Source organism: Pongo pygmaeus, chromosome 2, assembly GCF_028885625.2.
Source record: "Pongo pygmaeus isolate AG05252 chromosome 2, NHGRI_mPonPyg2-v2.0_pri, whole genome shotgun sequence".
Taxonomy (NCBI): domain Eukaryota; kingdom Metazoa; phylum Chordata; class Mammalia; order Primates; family Hominidae; genus Pongo; species Pongo pygmaeus.
This window is the reverse complement of record NC_085930.1, coordinates 66283451-66301736: the sequence shown is the minus strand read 5'-3', so window position 1 is coordinate 66301736 and position 18286 is coordinate 66283451. Positions and strand designations below refer to the sequence as shown.

Here is an 18286-nt window from a genome sequence, read left to right as displayed (position 1 = left end):
GACTTCTCAAAGCCTGAAAGGTGCTAACATGCAGGAGCAGACCCGGGAGACTGAGTTTGGGACCTGCCAAACTTTGACCAGGGAACACTTCCGTTTCCCTTAGAGCATCTTGAGAGAAGAGTATTTTGAGACAATCTGAGCAGTGGCGAGGGGTGTCACTCCAGTTGTCAGATGCAGCTGAGGAAATGACTCCTAACAAGCTAGAAAACTCATAACCATCCCCAGTTGGGTTCAATGACATGGAAATTTAGGGATTCAGCAAGATTTCAGTTTTCAGATGTGCTTCTACATTGACCTGACCTAATAGGAGTTGGTTTGTCCTTTCTACTTGGCGTTGACCCAGTTTCTGGAGCTTGTTTCTATGTAGATTCATTAGCTGCATTATTCTTAGGTCTCTTCAAGAAGAAAGGCAAGAGGTAGTATAAGAAGTTGGAAGAGAGGGCAGTAGCAACAGTTGCTTCCTTCTATTCTGCAGTATGTGTTGCCTCTGCTGGGGCTGGAAGGCTCGGATCCAGAACTCAGATCCCTTGTCTGGCACAGTTTCTAGCTACTGCCAGACCCAGAACATTACTGCAACATTAAGCCCTCTAATTATGTTTTGGAGACAATCTGTGAAGAAATTTCAAAATGAAGACAATGTGTGTGGGTATGTGTGGGTGTGTGTTTTAACCCAGAGAAACAGCAAAATGGACAGAGAGCAAGACCTGCCATTTAAGTGAAAACTATACCAGATACAGAATGTGGAGCTTGTAAACCACCTTGCTATGTTCCAGCTGCATGTGACACAGGCAAATAATTGCTTTATCAGCAAGAAATTAGAGGAAAATAAAAGAACCATCAATAGCCACACCTAGCCAAATTTCTTAGCATCTCTCTTCCCAGTCTTCAATCAAATCTATTAATGTAGATTTGGGACAGCACTTCATATACATTCAGGACAAACTGATTTTGTGTCACAGTAAGAGGTCTATGAAGGTCATAGGCAATGTCGGGGTTAATCCTCTAGCTACGGATAAAAACAGCTGCTACATATGTGCCCAGAGCAGAAGCATCTTCGCAAAGAGAGCATTCCAAAAAGCACACTCAGAGGATCAGGAAAACAGCAGAATCCTGGGTTGTTTTGTTTCCTTACATTTTGAATACACTTGCATCATGTTAAAAGGTGACTCTGCACAGACCAATGCACATTCTGTCACATACCCCAAACGTCCTCTAATAGGCATTCCTCTCTGAGAAAAAAGTCCTTTCAAGGTTTTCGTCCCACTTTTATGAACTTATGGCACAGATTAGAACCACAGAGGCTAAAGCCTAAGTCCCCAGTGCAGCCTGGAACAGCCTTTGTTCTGCTTCTCTGACTCCTGCCCCTTTTGGCATTTCTTCATTCTGTGTCGTCGTTTGGCCAGAAAAAATGCCAGCAGCAAGATGGGGAACTGCCTTCCCAGCTCTCTGCGAAGACTCTTAAGGCAGAAGCGAGGCCTGCTGGGAGAAGGCTGATGTCAGCTCTTAAGAGCACAGCTCCCTGCTCGGATAAGGAGGCCTTTGTTTTCAGCTCAACTGTGAAAATGAGAAAATGCCTCTAGCCTGACAAACAAGAAACCCACACAACACAGGTCAGGCCTGTGACCTTTACTTAAAGGTACCACACTCCATTAGCAAAACACTTCCAAGAAATCTGCAGATGCAAGAGTGGCCCTCAGAGAAGAGCAGCTCTGCTTCCACCTCAGGAAGGCAGGTTACAACTCTAAAGCAAACCTCACAGAGAATCAGTTCCTAGGTGATGATACTCCCTAATGTGAATGGAAACAAACACAACTGATATACAAGGGGCGAACTGAAGGGCGGTGCTAAAAAAATTAAAAATCCCGATGTAACAACAATATTGCAGTTTCCACATTAGTAATTTAGGACAACTACATTTATGACCATAAAATATCCTCTTAAATCCCCAGAATGCCTTTGGGAATACTTGTAAGATAGCGTATGAAAGTAAAGAATATAGAATTTCAGCACTGACCCTACCAAGTTTAGACTATGCCAAGGAGGCGTGCCAGAAAGAAAGAGCAGATAGTTGGAAGGATTCCATTCCATAGGCTTTGATTTATGAAATCTGGAGGGGAAAAAAAAAGACATGTCTTCAAATACTTAAAGCAAATTATAAAATGCTCTAGTTTGAATCTTTCAGGCTAAGGTTACTATTGGCTTGGGCCACTAACTTAAAACTGGGCCACAGATTTTAAACAAGAATTAAAACAATCGAAAAAGCAGCTTCCCGAGCATAAAGAAAACCCTTGTTTGTTCCTGTGGGATTCTCACCTGTACAAAGACTCATTTCAGGCCTCTTGGGGGCAGCTGGATAGCACTCCCCCTTCCACAATCCCTGAGGGAACCCTGTTGAGGCTGTGGGGACCTGGAGTGTGCCGAACTACTAACGTCCCGGGGCCTCCACCCCTTTACTTCCCTCCATCCTCCTTTGTGCGTGCTAAAATGAACAGTCCCCACCTCCCAAATATCCTCAGTAGTGTGTGGTTTGAGAGTGCTTAAGCTGCATCGTCCCAAACTATCAGGCATTACGGTCCAGTATCGAATGATTCATCGCAGTTGGATATGTGTGCTATTAACATAAATACCCCATGGTGGCTGAGAGCACTGGCTCTAGGATCAGACAGCCTGAGTTTTTAATCCTGGCTCTGGTACTTACCAGAGTGTGTGACCCTGAACAAGTTACAGAACTCTCAGTGTTACCATCTGTAAAGGAGGGATAACGATAGTCTCCACGTCATAGAACTGAGGATAAAACGATCGTGCCCATGAAGTACGCAGCACAGTGCCAGCACACAAGGGTTCACGAGTTGCTGTTATTAACAAGCCCTGAAACAAAAGCCCTCCCAATTCTCTGGATGCTGAGAATCAGGACCTACCATCATTCTCCATGATGAAAAGTTCACCTCTCTCTAAGGCTTATGTAGACATGAACACAATAACATGTTTTGCCTATAAATACACATTACTGTTTACAACGTCCCAGTTACTAGCAGGGTCAAGGGACTAAAATAACCTCAGCTTTTCAATTTCCTCTGGGTTCAGTTTTAACCTGAAATGAAGAATTGCTTCCTTCACTCTCATGGAATTTGTGAAATAGTCTCCTGGTAACTGGTCCATATACATCCAAACTAAAGGCTCTAAAGACATAGAAGCAACAGCTGCCAAAGAGGGTATGATCATGTTGCCAAAGATTTTACGTCCAGATACCAAAAACTACAGATACTGCAGAACATTTGAGGTCTCATATATATAATCAACTCTTCTGCAAAAAATAAAGAAAACCCAGGGAAAACCCCCAATCCCATTTTAGCCAATCATCAATTTCTTTTTCTTACTGAGTTCCTATTATATGCCCAGCACTTGATTTCAAAGGCGTCCTCCAACCTTTTGTCAAGCTGAATGAATTCGTGGTTTTGAGTTTGTTTTTCCCTCTTTTTCTATTCACCCCTATGGTGAGAAAAGTGAAGTGACAGGGCCAGGAAAAAAACAAAACAAAACAAAACAAAACATCAGATGAACAATGAAGGATGAAAGGACAACGCAAGCAAAGGAAGAGGGAGAGAAGAGGAGGAAGAGGAGCTGCAACAGGAACCAGAGAGCCCAAGCCTGGAATATACACTCAAGGGCACACCAGAATAGGGACATCGGACTCCAGCAAACACTTCAAAGGAAGCGTCTTAAAAGCAAAGACAACAAGGGGCCCATCTCACACCAGGACGGTGTTTCAAATGCCCCCCCCATCAGCGAGGGGAGGCTGCGTTTTCTTTCACTGGGCCCTTCCTCGTTCATTATGGGTTGCTCAGTGGGTCTGTGGCAAACACAGCTGGATGGAGCACAAGGCTAGTGACCATGGCTTTGATCCCAGTGTGAGCCTAGGGGCTCTGCCCTATTCTGTGGCCGGGGGCAAACACACTGTAAATGTATACTGCTGATCAAAGAGAGGATGCCTGCTCCAACGGGAACGCGGGCTCAAACAGCACTTCCCCTGGAGACAGGGTCCAATTCAAGTCAACATAAAATTATTTAGCACCTAACACATGCCAGACATTGGACTGGTCAAGTGTCATCTTAAATACATGATGTGTACCTCTAAAGCTGCATGTAATTCCCCAGGGGATGTAGCTATGGCATCATCAAATGATCACTGGTGTTGGTGTCACACACAGCAGGGTTAATCCCAGCTGCCAACAACTTAAACACATCATCCTCTCACAACCTCAATTTTTGCTTTTATAAAATCAATCTGATATAGACAAAAAGAGATAGACAGATAGATGTAGAAATGTGCCTACCTAGTTTAAAGGGTCACAATTATTGTGAGAGTTAAATCAGATAATATATTTCAAGTGTCCAACCCACGGCCAGTCCGAAGTAAGCACTCAATAAATGTTCCCTTCCTCACAGGTGACACGTCCCACTCTAAGTCTACACACACACAGGTGACAACCTCTTCATTTCAGCACAGAGCCCTCTCAAGGTTCTACCCGCCAAGCAGCCTAGAATAACTCTCACAACCGATATCAATCTACCATACTGTTACACTGCACCCATTGTTTGCCTTCAAGAGTTTTAATTCTATTACAAATAACACAAGATATTAAAATGCATAAGGTCATCCACTGCAGCATTGTTAGTATTGTAAAGCACCTGAAATTGCCAAAATGTCCAAACATAGGGGACTGGTTGGATGAGCTTCAATGCATGCAGGTAATGGAGTGCCACGCAGCTGAAATCCAGAGTGAGGAGCTGGTAGGAAAATATTTCCACGATGTGTCATTGAAAAACACAAACGTGTCCAGGCACGGTGACTCACGCCTGTAATCCCAGCACTTTGGGAGGCCAAGGTGGGTGGATCACCTGAGATCGGGAGTTCGAGACCAGCCTGACCAACATGGAGAAACCCCATCTCTACTAAAAATACAAAATTAGCCGGGCATGGTGGCTCATGCCTATAATCCTAGCTACTCAGGAGGCTGAGGCAGGAGAATCGCTGGAACCCAGGAGGTGGAGGTTGTGGTGAGCTGAGATTGCCTCATTGCACTCCAGCCTGGGCAACATGAGTGAAACTCCATCTCAAACAAACAAACAAACAAACAAACAAAACACCAAGGCTAAAGTGAGTATACACAGTAGGCTATCGCACATGTAAGAAAGAAGGTGAAATGATAAAACATTCATGTATTTGCTTGATTTACCAAAACAGAAACACAAGAAGGATGCTTTGCTTCCAGGGAAGGGAGTAAAAGGCGTGAACAAGACAGGGTAGGGAGTAACATTAAAAGTACACTTTTTAGTACAGTTTTAACTTTGGGGAGCATGTTCATATCTTACATATTCAAAAAATAAAATTTGAAAGGATGGAAAAAGTATAAAACTGAATGCAAACAGAAATGAATGAACCTAACAATATATTTCAATAACACGACAATACTGAGGAGAAAAGGGAAAGTAACTCTCAAATTCATCCTGTGACTATTATACCCTCAGCATGGGAGAAGGAAAAACCATAAACAAATCCTGAACTCTTTTTAGTTTATTTTTCAAAGTGGTATTGGCACCGTGCTTCTGAAACTACCTGACGTGCACTGCAGGAGTGGACCACGAGTACATGTGTGGATGTTGTTCTTACTGGTGAACCAGGGAGATACGGTATGGAACGGGGAGGGTGAGGAGGAGCTCGGGAGAGTTGGGTTAGCCCTGGAGCATCGCCAGGAACTCGTTATCTCCTAGCTCTTTCCATGGAAAGGATCTAGAAACAGTGCTGTTCAATAGAACTTCTTGTGATGATAGAAATGTTCTGTATCTGTGCTGTCCGATATGGTAGCGACCGGCCACATGTGGCTACTGAGCTTGAAATGTGACTCCTGCAGCTGAGGAACTAGATTTTTAATTTTAATTTTAAATCAACACCTGTGGCTGGTGTCTGCTGTACTATTAGACAAATCAAATCTAGAAGCAATGTCATCATAGTAACAATAAGTTACCATGAAAAACTATGTAATCCATAGTAACGATAACACCTAGCACCTGAATCTGGGCTTCTAAATCCTATTTCCCACTAAAAGGATCTGGAGTCTCCTGGAAAAACGGCTAATTCCATGGCTGGAGCAGGTAGGCCATAAGATGAGCCTAGAACAACTTGTAGGCCAGAAAATAAGAAAGTGCTCAACAACCACAACAAAATAATGGAGGTTACGACAAGGACATAGGACCAGTGGACAGGGTTCTTATTTGTCAACTCTGGGACAGCTACAATTCATTCAGTAAGACAGGACCCCCGGAGTCCATATGGATAATAAGTAGATAAATAGGCAGGCAGGCAGGAGAAAGAGGAAGAGTTCTTTCTTACCAGATTGCACTTGAATATCAAGGGCCATTAAAAAAAAAAAACTTGTTGATTTTTCCACAAGATGAATCCCACTCTACCTCTTCCCATCCTTTAATCCACTCTTTCCAAACACAGAGTACTTTTCAACTTCCAAATAGATGTTCATGTTCTTAAGACTTTTCTTAAGAAATAAACAGAAATAATGTATTTCTCAGGGTCACCGTATTGGAACCAACCCAACAGTCCCATAGATAGGTTAATGGATAAACACAGAAATTGACCTTTCTAGTCTTAAAACTTACATTTGTTTTATCTGAGGTCCTTAGAAAAAGACCTTCAGTCCTCTCAAAAAAAAAAAAAAAGTCAAAGAACTGAAGCCCACCAGGTCACTACATCCAGACAAAGAGATGCAGGACCCTCCTTCATTATGAGTGTGTCCTTGTTCCTCCCAAGTTCCTATTTGTTAAATCTTGTTTCATTTCTTCCCTGCTATGTAAACCCCTAACTTTAGTCCATCAGGGAGATGGATTTGCCCCATCTCCCGGACTGTAGCACCCAATGAAAGCCCTCTTCCTTGGCAATACTCCTCATCCCAGTCATTGGCTTTCTGTGTGGTGAGCAGCAGGACCTAGACCAAACCCCGGGTGGTTCGGTAACAATATCAACAAAAAAAAATTTATGATGAGTCCAAATACGCCAGGTCCTAAGAGGCTGGAATAAAATCCCAGGAATTCTAATTTTCAAAATTCTGAAGAAATCACTAAGGGAACCGCTTTTTTTTTCCCCTTCCCCTAAATCAAACTGGATAGATCTCAGTCTTATTCTCTGCTGCCTCTCTTTTTTTTTTTTTTTAAAGACATCATCTCGCTCTGTTGCCCAGGCTACTGCAACAGCGTGATCTCGGCTCACTGCAACCTCTGCCACCTGGATTCAAGCAATTCTCCTGTCTCAGCCTCCTGAGTAGCTGGGACTACAGGCGCACACCACCACGCTCAGCTAACTTTTTTTGTATTTTTAGTAGAGACAGGGTTTCACCATATTGATCAGTCTGGTCTCAAGCTCCTGACCTCATGTGATCCGCCCACCTCGGCCTCCCAAAGTACTAGGATTACAGGCACGAGCCACCTCGCCCGGCCTCTGTCGCTTGTTACTCTGGCTCAGAGCCACCTGATCTCTCCATCTTTCTACTAGAAAATGTCTCCATATGACGCTTATAATAAAACGCAGCCAAACCACACACCTTTCAGGCCTTGTTAGCTAGCTACCGAAACTATTTTTCTTTCTTCCTCTCTCTCTCCCTTCCTTCCTTTTTTAGAGGCAGGGTTTCCCTTTTGTACCCTGGCTGGAGTGCAGTGGTGTGATCACACCTCACTGCAGTCTTAAACTCCTGGGCTAAAGCTATCCTCCCACCTCAGCCTCCCAAGTAGCTGGGAGCAAAGGAGCACTCCACCAGGCCAAGCTAATTTTTAAAATTTTTTGTAGAGATGGGGGTCTTGCTATATTGCCCAGGCTGGTCTCAAACTCCTAGGCTCAAGCAATCTGCCTGCCTCAGCCTCCTAAAGTGCTGGGACTTACAGGCATGAGCTAGCACACCCAGCCAAAACTCTTTTCCAATAACACTCCTTTCTCCAGAATTATTGTGATTGCTTTAGTGATAAAATACATCACATTTTCATTACGTTATTAACAAACTCTAAGATGATAAAGCACAAAAACCATTTTGTAATCTCCTTAAAGAGACAGATACACTAGGCTATTCCTTTTCAAATAATTATGAATCTGTAATTTATTGCAGGTAACTTCTTAGGCACCAAATATAAAGGAGGGAGCATGCTATAGCCCAAATAGGAAACATTTCATCAAACAGCAGCACTAAATACCCTACAACATGAAGAAGTAAGACAGGCAGCATCTTTCCAATCTGCCTGTGAAATCTATCATTAGGCTCTTAGAAAACACAGTACAAACAATGGTAATGTTACTAAAATAACTATCACACAGTAAACAAGTTAACACTCAGAAGGACCTAACCACACACCGATTGCCTTTCCTCCTTACACTGTACACTCAGAAACAGCTAAGAAAATACATTTTATAATATATATATTTTTTACCACAATAAAAAAAAAATGAGGGGGGAGTCACCTGGCTGGTGTAAGGGAGTCTAAGAGAGGAGGTTACTCCTGTTTCTATTTTCCTAAAACTTTCCATAATAATGTCAATTGTGATTTGCACATAAAATTTGGCGATTCTATTATTTACACTTAAAATTATTTATAGTGTCATCACAGACCCATACATCAAAGTCTTATCTGTAGCCACCAAGAGAGCTACAAAATTATTTTTTCTTTTCCTTTTTTTTTTTTTTGAGACAGAGTCTCGCTCTGTCGCCCAGGCTGGAGTGCAGCGGTGCGCTCTCGGCTCATTCCAAGTTCTGCCTCCCGGGTTCATGCCATTCTCCTGCCTCAGCTTCCCAAGTAGCTGGGACTACAGGCGCCCGCCACCACGCCTGGCTAATTTTTTGTATTTTTAGTAGAGACGGGGTTTCACGGTGTTAGCCAGGATGGTCTTGATCTCTTGACCTCGTGATCCGCCCGCCTTGGCCTCCCAAAGTGCTGGGATTACAGGTGTGAGCCACCGCACCCAGCCTTTTTTTTTTTTTTAAAGACAGAGTCTCAGCTGGCTCACTGCAACCTCCACCTCCAAGGTTCAAGCGATTCTCATGCCTCAGCCTCCCAAAAGTAGCTGGGATGACAGGCATGCACCACCACACCCAGCTAGTTTTTTGTATTTTTAGTAGAGACAGGGTTTCGCCATGTTGCCTAGGCTGGTCTTGAACTCCTGGCCTCAGGTGATCCACCCACCTTGGCCTCCCAAAGTGCTAGGATTACAGGTGTGTGAGCCACTGCGCCTAGCCACAAAATTATTTTCTGAACATTTTAATATTCTAATAATAATATTAACAATGACTAAAGCTGAGTACTTACTATCTGCCAGGCACCATACTTAAGTCCTTACAATAATCCTATGAAGAAGGAATTAATATTATCTGTGATGAAAGATAAAGCGGGAATTGAACCCAGGCATTTTGATTAAAAGGCACATACTATCAAACATTAAATCCACCATATATACATATGTATATATTCTTATTCTCTATCATCATAACCACTATCTGAACAATGGAATAAAAATAACAGCTCCCATCAACTAAGTGCTATACCATGCCAAGCTCTTTGCATATTTTAACTCTAGTCCTCATAATAGCTCTATACATTATCATTGTCATTGTCATTGTACAATGACAAGGATATCACTGTCAAGGATACTGGGCCCAGCTAAATTAAGTGACTTGTCCAAAGCCTCACAGCTGTTGTGTGGCAGAATCAGGATTTAAATTAAGGCATGTTTGTCTGCAGGCTACCTTCCCCTTTCTTACTTATGAAAAGAAAAAAAAAAAAAAAAAAGACCAAATGCTCTTATTTGGGTTTGGGAAAAGCGGATGGGAAACTATAAGAAATTCGTAGGAATAAAAGAATGAACTGCAAGAGCTGAGCACCCAGGAGTTAAGCTAGCCCTGCCTGTGGAGTGCATTGTTTGCAGGGCCTTCCTGCTGGATTCCTGATGGTAGCAAATTCCAGGGCTCCAGACTGCAGGCTCAGCCTCTGACTAACACTGCAGTGATTTATTTGAGGATAAATACCTCTGTCAGTGTCTTATGACTGAACACAACAGTCCAAGCTGACTGGAACGAGTGGAATGCGAGGACGCTGGAGCTGAGGCAGCAGAGGCGGGAGCTGGGCCACCTCTCTGCGGAAGCTCTGCCTCCAAGGAGGAGCCCTCCCTGCTCTACCTTCCTGTGGGGAAACAGCAGTGCCCTCAGGAATTGGAGCATCTTGAATAATGAGGAAACACTGACTCATGCCAGAGTGAGCGCTTGGGAAGGGGGAAGGAGGAGGACCTCTGTACCTGCACACGCAAAGCTACTCCCTCCAATACTCAGTGCAACCTTGCGAGGATTGGCAGGATAACTCCGAGAACACCAACTGCCCTCACCACTGTACCCGTAGACTCTCTGGGCAGCTGGTGTGGCGTCTCCAAGTCCTGAAAACTGGGGCGAAGCCTCTCCCTCTGCGAGGAGGGTGTGTGCCGAGAGGAGAGTGCAAAGGGGAGAAGCTGGGTGCACGAAGCGGGAGGCTTTTCCAATGGAAACATGGTAACGTTGCACAGATTCAGAGATCTGTGGTTTCAGCCTGTGTTTCACAAATAACAAAACTGAGGCCCAAAGAGTTGAAGCAATTCGTGTCAAGAAGGTAGACAGTGTCAGTGGCAGATCAAGGACTGGCTGGATGTGAAGAGTGGCACCTTGTCATGAGCATAGGAAGCTGGCTTCCCTTTATGGGAAGGTCCCAAGTTTGTACCAGGGGCACATAAGGTGGGATGAACACCTCTTCGTGTGTACAATCCTAGACTCCTGAGTAAGAACTTTACAGATGTCTGCTCGGTCAAAAAAGGTGCTGAGCTTCCCTTCTATTTGTCTGGTGCATAATGACATTCACTAAATGTTGATTCTCCTAAAAACAATCAATATGTACAGGCAAAAAAAAGCGAAGCTTAGCAGACGACTACTCGACTACTCGCAGAAGCTCTGAGGGGACATTAACTTATATGGAGTTTAACATGCGGAAGGTCCTACAAGTAGGCTGGAGGGAAGCCAGACTTCCACCTCACCACGAGTTATCAAAAATGAGTTTACTACCTTCTTTTTGGCAGATGAACACTATTTTTCTTTTGGAAATGATATCCTTTTCAAATAAAGTATGCAAATGATAACATCAGAATTAGCACAAAGTTGCAAAACAAATAGGGCCCCAGCACGGAGCACCCTTAAGCCAAAATAAGAACAGAGGAACTCACAGGTGGGGGTTGAAGATGCGACTCATCTTGGAGACGTGGTCGTTGTCACAGTCTAGGTCCTCGTCACCTGGCTCCATGCTGAACTTCCTCTTGCTGGGGCTGATTGGGGGAGGGCCGGTGCGGTGACTGCTGAGGGCAGAGGCCACCGGCAGGGTCTGCATTCTGGGTTCTCCCCTGAGAGCAGCTTCACCTACACAGAGAGAGATGATGTAGTCACTAAGCAGGAGAAGGCCCCCATCTCAGTCCCCCAGGCTCCCCGCCCGCCCAGCCAGCCCCTTGCAAAACTACTCCCAGTGGAAAGTTTTTGGCAATGGGACGGGGCCGCCTGCCATCCTCTGAACATGGTTTGAGTGTGGTTAGCTGCCAACCATAAGACATTTTACATCAACGTGGTTTTCTAGCACAATCACTCTTTAGGGTAGAGTTTAAAATAAAAAGTTGCAATAAAATAGCAGGAGGGAGGCAAAAAGCATTTGCTATAAACAATTTCAAAAGTTAATTTAAAACACCAAAGGTCTTTTCACGTGTGGGTATTCCACTCGATATGGATAGGAGAATGACCTCACTGCATTCATGAAACCACTATGCCCAACTCACTTTTCCTGCTTGTTCTGTTTTTTTTTTTAATATAGTCTTGGTATTTAATTTCTTTTAAAAGAATGAGGAAAGTTTATGGGCTAATAGTTCACACATTTGTCCCTAAAGTTAACAGAAATATAAATACATCGTTTAATGGGAAATAAATGTTTAATTATTAATAATTAAAAATAATTAATGGGAAATAAATGTTTAATTCTCATAGTACACTAAAAATCGCACATTAAAATATTATCAGCACAAAGCTTCAGCATATAACTTATGACAAGCATAATATGTAGGTAGGTGCAGTTCTGAAACATGTTTCGAAGTTAGGCAATCAAATTAGGGTCCTAATGTCCATTTGATTTGACATCTTGGTGTTTTTCATTACTATTTTAAAAGGTTTTATACTAGGCAATCACTTTGTGCCTCGCTGTGAATTAAAATAAGCATAGCCTTTCATAGTAATAAAGGTTGTGTACCTTCTAAACTTTATAAAGACGAATGATTAAGAGAAAACTTCAAACTTTCTAAGTCACATGGGGGGAGCACCTAAATTTTTCACAAATAATAACCCTTTTGTTGTGCTGTACATTTTGGTCTCTCGGACCTGACCAATTTTGTTTCCATTTGGTCACAATTTGAGAGTAATACGAGGATAAAGTCAACTTCATCTGAGGCCTTGTGGTACCTAAGAAAAGGAATCTTTGTTTGCCACCACTAATTTTCATATCATCACAGATGTGTGGACAGTGTTAACAGTCATTTACTTCATACACATATGACAAATATGATTTTGTTGGAGAAAGGAGTGAGGAAAAACCCTCTGAATATTTACCAGGAAAAATAAAAACTTGGCCAATTTACTCAGCAAGATATAAACTAGCAAATATACAGTGACCCATAATACTCCTCCAGCCAGGATTTCTTTTAAGGATTCTGGCCCCAAGGCAAACTGGAACTTTCCATTTTAAATGAGATACCTAAAACACAGGCCTCACGCTGGCCTGCCACACTCAGAAACTCAGAAATTCAGTATGATCTTGGTTGGCCTATACTCCCTATTTAGCAATTTTTCATTTCAAAAAAACAAAAAAAGCAGTGCTCATCTTTATACCTTCATAAATTAGAAAAATATCCTTTCTAATTATCTCTCTTCTTTGTGATACTTCCTCCTCCACAAAGAGAGAAGAGGGTGTTTCCAAGGGAAAGCTTCAGAAGCCCAAGCCCAGCTAACTTTCTGGGAAGCCCTGATGATACCCCCAGGAACGCAGCAACTGCAAATCAAACCTCATCAAAATGGCACCAGCTGACCCTCCTCTCCACCCAGGGTTTCTCAACACCCCTGGCAGGATGCGAGGGGATGAGGAATCCTCGGGCTTGGACCCCCGAACTGTGGTCATCATTTCATCAGATGCCAGCTGTGTAGCAACAAGAGTTGCTACGGAAAACAACCACTACAGCAACAGACTGAAATCACTCCAAAAAAGGAGCCATCACTCATTCCACCAGCATACACTGTGACGCGGAAAGCAAAACCCTTGGGTTAAGAACAACATTCCCACTCCCCTCCCCAGTTTCCATCCTAGTAAAAATTCTCGTGCTTGTTTGCATTTTTAAGTTCATCCAACGGATGCAGTGCTTATCTTTAAGACTGAATCACTGATGTCTAACATAGAAAAAAATTCCACAAGAATCCTCAAAAAACACTGGAGATTTCCAACCCACGGGTGGGGGTGGGACTGGGGCTGGGGCTACAGGCCCCATGAAGGCACTCCAGGTGTCCTTCACCAGGGACTGTGACAGAAGCCTCCACCAGGTCCCCTGGAGACGGTGGTAAATGCGTGCTGTAGTACTTCAGCATCTCAGTTTGCCAGCACTGGAAGGAGCCCAGGAAGCATGGCTTGCCTCATTTGATGGATGATGAAGCTGTGCCCCAAAACATAGCGTGACTTACCCAGGATCCTCCAGTTAACAGGTTAGCTGGAGGCAAGAACCCATGGCCTCTGCAATCAGACAACGCCTCATCGTAAGACTGTGCAGCCTCACACAAGGCTTAGAGCAAAGGAAAAGAATCCGCACATAAGGTCAGGGACAGGTCCGTTCAGTTATGTGCCTTTATGCATCTTTGGGGCCCCTCGCTAGATGGCCCTAACCCAACACTTGTATTTTAGACAAGAGTGGTTGGTAACTGTTGTATGTGTGGTGGGGTTAAAATTATTTTAGTAAAACTGAAGCAAACATTTGGTCTGGGAGACAAGACACTTGCATTGCAATCTTGACTCTTCCTTTATTTAGGATGGGGTGAATGTGGGCACGTGCTTCCCCTCTCTGGACCTCCCTCCATACAACAAGGGGTTGGACTAGCTAATGTGTCATGTTCTTTCCAGCTCTTAGAATTACTGATGTAATTCTATGATCAACAAGTGACCAACCAACTAACCAACATTTACTAAGAAATTGTTACTTGTGTAATGGTGAACTAAGACAGCCAAACTCAAGGTATGTACCTCAGATGTTATTCATTGAAAAAAACAAGGGTGACCCTGGGGTCAAATAAATTTGGAAACCGTGAGATTGAACAACTTTTACAGGAGTTTAACTACAGGCCTTTCTGTCTTCTAATGCATCTCAGTCTCTGAGATGGAAAGCCAGCACGGCTGCTTTCAATCCCCCCCGCGCCCCCGCCCACCCCTAATCCTACACAGCTCTGTGAATTCCATCTTCCAAAGCGCCATTCTCACCATGTTGGCCCATCCTCACCCCAGATATCCAGTGACTGCAGATTTCTTCTGCATTCGAAACCCCAACTGCCTTTCTCATTTTTATTCCTAGTACTCCTCTTTATGAGCCCTGAAAATTTCAGCCCAAAAAGTTAAACCAGACTCATCACCATTCCACAGAGAACTTGTTCTTCCCCCAATCTTCTCATTTAGGTTCACACATCCTGCAAAACCACTTAAAATGCCTCCTCCATCAGGCTGTCCTCCTTGATTCCTCCAGCTGAAGGTCATCTCCTCCTCCTCTGAACATCTATAGAAACATCACTCTGGTGCTTCCCTCCCTACTTTATTTTGTGCTCCTGGAAGCAGGTGGCATTTAATTCATTTAATAAACCTCAGAGTGCAGAGCACAACTGACCTACTGAATCAATGAGGCAAGGTGACAGGGCGGGCAGTTTACAGAGCTTTAGGATATGTTAAAGATCAAAGATGCTATAGAATAAGGAGTGTTAAAAGATCTATTTAAAAATATATGAAGAACTCTTACAACAATTTAAAAGATAACAAAAAACAGAAAAGGATCTAAATAGGCATTTCCCAAGAGAAGATATGAAAATAGCCAATAAGCACATGGAAAGATGTTATATTAGTCTGTTCTCACGTTGCTGATAAAGACATACCCAAGACTGGGTAATTTATAAAGAAAAAGAGGCTTAATGGATTCACAGTTCCACACGCCTGGGGAGGCCTCACAATCATGGAGGAAGCCGAAAGGCATGTCTTACATGGTGACAGACGAGAGAATCAGAATGAGAGAAAGGGGCGTTCCCTTATAAAACCATCAGATCTTGTGAGACTTACTACCACAGGAACAGTACGGGGGAAACCACCCCCATGATTCAGTTATCTCCCACCGGGTCCCTCCCACAACACGTGGGAATTATGGGAGCTACAATTCAAGATGAGATTGGGTGGGGACACTGCCAAACCCTATCAGATGTCCAACATCGTCAGCCATCAAGGTAATGCGAATCAATACCACAAAGAGATACCACTAACACCCGTTAGGATGGCTATGATCAAAAGGCAATACAAAAGCGTTAGCAAGGATGTGGAGAAGTTGGAACACGTGTATGCTGCTGGTAGAATTGTAAAGTGGCATTGAGAGGTGAAGCCAGCTGGACTTGTGGGTTGGGTGGGGACTTGCAGAACTTTTCTGTCTTACAAGAGGATTGTAAAATGCACCATCAGCACTCTGTAGCTAGGATTATAAAACGCACCCAATCAGTGCTCTGTGGCTAGCTAGAAGTTTGTAAAATGCGCCAGTCGACGCTCTGTAAAAACGCATCAATCAGCTCTCTGTGGCTAGCTAAAGGTTTGTAAAATGGACCAATCAGCACTCTGTAAAATGGACCAATGAGCAGGACATGGGCAGGGACAAATAAGGGAATAAAAGATGGCCACCCCAGCCAGCAGTGGCAACCCACTCGGGTCCCCTTCCACGCTGTGGAAGTTTTGTTCCTTTGCTCTTCACAATAAATCTTGCTGTTGCTCACTCTTTGGGTCCGTGCCACCTTTAAGAGCTGTAACACTCACTGCGAAGGTCCCCAGCTTCATTCTTGAAGTCAGCGAGACCAAGAACCCACCGGAAGGAACCAACTCTGGACACAGCATGGTCACGGTGGAAAACAGTCTGACAGCTCCTCAACTGATGAAACACAGAGTTACCACATAACCTAGCAATTCTAGTCGTGGGTACATAACCAAGAGAAATGAAAACATGTCCACACAAAAGCTTGTACATGCATGTTCATAGCAGCATTATTAAAATAGCTAAATAGTGGAAACAACCAAAATGTCCATCAACTAATAGATGTAAAAAATGAAATATCCATGATGAAATATTATGCAGCTATAAAAAGGAATAAGATACTGAGATTCATGCCATGGCACAGATGAACCTAGAAAACAGTATGCTGAGTGAAGGAAAGCAGACACAAAAGGCCACCTACTGTCTGATTCCATTTCTATGAAATGTCAGAAGAGGGAGGCTCACAGGCAGAAAGCAGGTGAGTCAGTGCTGGGGGCTGGGAGAAGGGGGAAGGGGAGGTGACAGTTCACGGGTGGCAGGTTTCTTTGGGGAATGACAAAAACCTTCTAAAATTGATTGTGATAGAAGTTGCATAACTCTAAATGTGCTAAAAACCACTGAAGTGTATTGTAGACTTTAAATGGGTGAATTGTATAGTATGTGAATTATGTCTCAGTAGTAATGTTACCTCTTCCTCCTCCAAAATAAGAATATATTTATAAGCAGTATAAGGCTCCAATATCATTAGATTCTTTTTTCTCTCAGGCTTTTCACACTAAACTATTAAACAATTAAGAACAGGCATTCATGAATTTCCCCAGAAATAAAAACAAACCTTTTGTTATTATAGTTACATCTCCCTGCAATATTAAAGTCAGATAATTTTTAAAACATTATTTATTAAGCTAAAAAAAAGTCAAAAGTCAAATCAGTGAACCACTTGAGGTGACTTAGGCTCTTGGATTCATCAGATCCTATAAAGCTGCAGCTCAGCTTTTAATCAGTGTGTCGAGTGCCTGTGACACGCTGAAGGCTGTGCAAAGTACTGTCACAAAAATAAATGATGAAATGTATACAGACCCTGACCACAAGGGTAGGAGGCAAAAGTACATACACCAAAAGGAACTTATCTTGGGAGTGCAAGAGGCTTTTTCCTCTTGTCCTAACATGTATTCTAAATTTCACAATGGTCTGGCAATTGAAAAGGGAGAAAAGATTATCTTTCTTTTTCAAGAATAAACAGAAGGAAGATTTGAGCTGAGTAACCCCGTATTTTAAGCTTTACAAGTTGGCTTAACTACAACTGTCAGTTTTACTTCTTTCAAATTCCCAATGACAACTAAAGAAGTTTTATTTTTTAAATGCATTTGGCCTTTTACATGAAGATAATTTTACCTAGGCACACATTAGAAAAATGCCTAGATAAAATGAAGAAAAATGCCTAATATATACAAAATTAACTCCTGTGGTTTTTTGGCATGGTGGCAATTCTAATATATGGATCAACAATATTCCTTCAAATTTCCCCAAAGAAGATAAGCAAAGATTTTGGCCTAAGATTTCACAAGAATCAGCATGCTTATTTCAATGGCAGAGAAGTTTAACAGTGAGAAATGAAAAAGAGAATCACCTTGCTTTATGCTGTGCTATATAATATGATTTTGATAAAATATCACAAGAAAATTCTGCTTTCAAAGTCAAAATGGAAAGAGGGGAGGAGGACAGGGAGGAACTGTGGCCAATGTAACCCCATTGTATAATCCTGTTATTACCGTATCTCAAAGATTCTACGACTATTTCCTACATTTTAATATTGCTAAGACTGAAGTTTATCTTACAAATAATTGGCATATATTAACAGCCAAGATTGCTTCTTTTTCAGTGGTACATAACATAATGATTCACACAGAACCTAACTCCAGAGGCTTCAAAACAGCACTGGTCTCTTCAACCTCCATTTCTTTTTTTTTTTTATGGAGACAAGAGTCTCACTCTGTCACCCAGACTGGAGTGCAGTGGCGAGATCTTGGCTCACTGCAACTTCTGCCTCCTGGGTTCAAGTGATTCTCCTGCGTCAGCCTCCTGAGTGTAGGTGGGACTACAGGC

The 18286-nt window shown here is 42.9% G+C and overlaps 1 protein-coding gene across 4 annotated transcripts in view; it reads right to left on the bottom strand.

The window, feature by feature from the left end:
• VGLL4 (vestigial like family member 4) overlaps positions 1–18286 on the bottom strand; it is a 168082-nt gene that overhangs the window by 33993 nt on the left and 115803 nt on the right. For all 4 annotated transcript variants that reach the window (XM_054481316.2, XM_054481315.2, XM_063661721.1 and 1 more), the window contains one exon: positions 11288–11477. In XM_054481316.2, coding sequence (XP_054337291.1) covers positions 11288–11477 — 190 coding nt within the window. The remainder of the gene's footprint in view (positions 1–11287; positions 11478–18286) is intronic.